Source organism: Castanea sativa, chromosome 12, assembly GCF_040712315.1.
Source record: "Castanea sativa cultivar Marrone di Chiusa Pesio chromosome 12, ASM4071231v1".
NCBI lineage: Eukaryota > Viridiplantae > Streptophyta > Magnoliopsida > Fagales > Fagaceae > Castanea > Castanea sativa.
In genome coordinates this window covers 22680216-22684250 of record NC_134024.1, presented here as the reverse complement: position 1 = coordinate 22684250, position 4035 = coordinate 22680216, and the positions used below count along the sequence as shown (strand labels likewise).

General features: G+C 34.5%; 1 protein-coding gene across 2 annotated transcripts; it reads left to right on the top strand.

The window, feature by feature from the left end:
• Positions 1–577: 577 nt before the first annotated feature.
• LOC142621092 (histone-lysine N-methyltransferase, H3 lysine-9 specific SUVH6-like) lies at positions 578–3250 on the top strand. 2 transcript variants are annotated; one of them, XM_075794407.1, is made up of 3 exons: positions 578–875; positions 2026–2142; positions 2249–3250. In XM_075794407.1, the coding sequence occupies exons 2-3, from the start codon at positions 2138–2140 to the stop codon at positions 3123–3125; spliced, it is 882 nt and encodes a 293-aa protein (XP_075650522.1). In that variant the 5' UTR covers positions 578–875; positions 2026–2137; the 3' UTR covers positions 3126–3250. The 2 variants fall into 2 exon arrangements, with proteins under 2 accessions (XP_075650522.1, XP_075650521.1); XM_075794406.1 differs by having other exon boundaries at positions 2026–3250.
• Positions 3251–4035: the final 785 nt, after the last annotated feature.

The following is a 4035-nucleotide window of genomic DNA, read 5'->3' as shown; positions in this document are numbered from 1 at the left end:
ATTTCCTCTTGCTCTCTCTTATTATACGTTACTGAAAAGATACTTTGTTTCAGTAATAACTGCTGCATAGACTAATTGACTCAAAAATTAGAATAATAAATTATTATTATTTGGACAAGTAGGCCAGTCTACATATGCCAAAAGCCCAACTCAATGTCCAACTCATGAGCATATAAACTCATATATTATCTATTTCCTTTTCTATGTGAGGTTCATGATTTTTACCATTTTTAATAACATCTTTAAGTGAACATAGAAACATTAATTTTTTATTCATTCTATACTATTTTTCCAACCATTTTTAAGTTTACAAACTCAAATAGAGTGGATTTTGAGTAGTTTAGGATGTAAAATAACAAATTGAGGGTGTTTGCACTCCAATGGTAGTGCTCTTAATACTAAAGAAGCAGAAGTCACTAAAAATATTATTTAAACCTGCTTTTGATAGAAGTAAAAAATTCTAAACTTCTCCAACAAGTTCATACCAAGAGCTATTATATATACGATGTGGGCCGTGGGATGGACTTTAAAGGTGCCGTGAACCCAACCAATAAGCTAATGCACGCATAATCTGAAAAAGAAAGTGCATTGGGTCAAATGGCCAATTGGGCGAGTACACTGAAGAGTAAAGAGTAGAATAGAAAAGCAAGCATTTGTTATAAATGAGATTTGGCGTCACACGGAAACATTCTCTTCTCTTCTGCTCTGCTCACAAAACTCAGTCACTCAGAAGAAGCCAAAGCCTGTTCAGTAACCATCTTTGCATGCATGACTTCAATTTTCACCCAAAATAAATGTGTTTTTTTCTTAGATTCATTGCGTTTCAACTCTTTGTGTGTTGTTTATGCACTCATTTTATGTTTCTGAAGTAGCAGGTAAGTACCCATTTGGCCATTAAGCAACTTTATTGTAACTTCTTAATTATTATCCCATTACGTACATTTCTTTGTGTTTTTTATTTTATTTTATTTTAGTGTTAGTTGTTTTTTTATTATCATTTGGACTATATAGAGATTTTTGTTTTTGTGAATGTACTATGTTTGTTTGATGTCTCTTGCTTTTAAAAATGAGATTTTCTTTTTTTGAAGGAAAAAATATATTAATGTTTCTGGGTAATCTTCAATTAAAAACATGCTTGACCTGTTTCATGTCTTTCCTTGTACTATGTTTTGATGTACGTAAGAGCTTATTATCCTAGTACGTAGATTTCTTATCTATATTAGTTGTTTCTTATTATCATCTGGACTAAATAGAGATTTTCTTTTTGTGATTGTAATATGTTTGATGTCTTTCGCTTAAAAGACATTAATTTTTTTTTTTCTGGGTAATCTTCTGTTAAAAACATGCTTTACATGTTCATGTCTTTCCTTTTTGTGATTGTAATATATATGTTTGATGTATAGTTTAGTTACTCTTGCTTTGTGGAATTTGTTAGAAATTGTCTCAAATCCCTAATTTCCCTAACTTGACCTGGTTTGAATTTTCTTATATAGGATGTATGAAAAGTCTATTCCTTGGTTAACAAGTAATGGTACTCCTTGTCTATGAATGTAGGTATTGATGTCTACTTGTAATGGGATGACCCAAAGGTCTCTCACATGGAGAGGAACTTTGGATTAGTTTGAGAGAGATATAAAGAGATTTTGTTATTTATGAGTACTTTTTGGGTGTGTAAAACACTTTGAAAATATGTCCTGCTACTCACGAACATAGTCTATTGCCGAACTATTTAAATTCTTAGTGCTCTATCTTAGGTGTGGTTGTGTTTATATTTAAATTCTTCTATCCTAATATTATTTGAGATCTTTAATATTTTTCGCAATCATTTAAATTGGTATCATAGCCTCTGCATTTACAACATGTTTGATGTCTATTCACTCATGTTTTGGTTTGTGGAGTAGGAAGTTGTCTCTTTTTATAATGCACAAACATGTTTGTGTTTCTCTTTAAAATATATATATATTTTTTTTATATGGAAATGGATTTTGTAATCTTTGTCTGATATACGGTTCTGCTTCTAAATAGGTGTTCCTATAAATCCTTTGAAAAACCAAGTTATAACGCATGATGGGTTTGTTTAATTCATCAATGCCTACAAACAACGAGGTTTTGGATCTTCCTCCAACTCTAGCAGAGCATGTGGTGCGTTAGTGCCTCATATTTTTTCAAATGAAGTTGAATATTGTAATGCCACTGTAATGCGTGCTAAAAGTGCTTCTGAATTCATTAAGCTTAATGCTCTTAATAGCAGTGCTAAGGATATGCACAAAGTGCCAAGCTTTGGCCAATCAATTTCTGCTGCTTCTAATATCAGTGTTTTTGGTAAGAAGAGGAAGTACATGGAAGAATGTAAGCCATTGGTTTCAGTTGAGCAATGTCGTGAAACTTCCAAAAGAACTAGCATGAGCTGTGCATATAAGCAAAATGAGGATGTTGTGAATCAAAAGCGTAGAGTTTGCTCTAAGTATTTCAAACCTATTGATAGTCCTCGAAAGAAAGTGGAGGCGGCGTTGAATCTATTTAGAGAGTTATTGAGCAAGCGCAAGAGAGAACTGAAATCAAAGTCAGAATTTAAAAGTGGGGCAACCAACACCCCTTATAGAGCAGCAGCAATGGATCTTCGATGGGAACGAAAATGGGTTAACGAAGACAAACGAATAGGATCTGTTCCCGGAATTGAAGTTGGTGACAAGTTTGAGTGTTCAACTGAACTGAATGTTATTGGTCTTCATCGTCAATTTCAGAATGGTATTGATTTCATGATGAAGGATGGAGAAAAATTGGCCACAAGTATTGTTGCTTCCGGTCGTTATGCCAATCACATGATATCATCTGAGGTATTGGTTTATTCAGGTCAAGGTGGGAATCCAAGGGCTGGAAGAATTGAACCAAAAGATCAGAAGCTTGAACGTGGAAACCTTGCTTTGATGAATAGCATGGAAGCTGGAACTCCTGTAAGGGTAATTCGAGGCTTTGAAGATTCTGAGGCTTCGAAAAACATGAGATACATCTACGATGGCTTGTATGATGTGGATAAAGTTACACAAGAAAGAGGAGAATTTGGTAAGCTTGTATTCAAGTTTGTGTTGACAAGGATTCCGGGGCAACCGAAGCTTTCCATATAGGGGATGAATGTGGTAAAAGTTTTCTGTTTTGTTTTGGTTCTAAATTGGTAAGGATTTCTAAGTAGAAGTTTTCTTTTTTGTTTTTGTTTTGGCTTTAAATATTAAGGATTTCCCTGTTTTGTAAACGTAGCTTTATTAATTGAAGTGCTTTCTCTTAATGTTGTTGCGATAATGTTGTAAATGTCTAGATATCATGGGTAGGGATGGCAATGGGGAGGGGCGGGGCTGAAGGATGAGGTCTTCGTCCCCGCCCCGCATGACAGAGAAAACTTTTTCACCCTATCCCGCCCCATGGGACCCCTCGAAGCCCCACTCCACCTCGTAAAACTCTACTTTTTGTTAATTTGCCCTACAACTAGTATAATTTTTTTAATAAAACTTATTTCATTAATAAAATTATACTTGAAATTACAACTAAATTTATTCTATCAAATCAAATCAATTTTTAGAAAAAATTGAATAATATATCTAAGTGTTTAACAAGACAATCATAAAAAATAAAAATAAAAAATAAAAACTCTCATAGTATAACACATAATAAAATAAAGGCAGAGAACCACATTGGGTAGAATAAAATAAGCTAATATTGATGTGTTTGTTTAAATAGTAGGGTTTTAGGGTATGAAAAATTTACAATTATAACCCTTAACAATACGGGGAGGGGAGGGGAGGGGAGGGGCGGAGCAGGGTGGGTCTAAAAAGTTTAAACTCATCCCCGCCCTGCCCTGTGGTGCGGGGCTAAAATCTCGCCCCACTACCTTTGTGAGGTGGGAAAAATCGCACGGGGTGAAGCAGGGAGGGGTGGGTTTAGCGGGGCGGGAAAAAATTGTCATCCCTAATGGGTGGTTTGAAGAAATTATAAAGGATTATCATGGAAACTTTTCGAGAAAAAAAAGCAATTAATATTTCT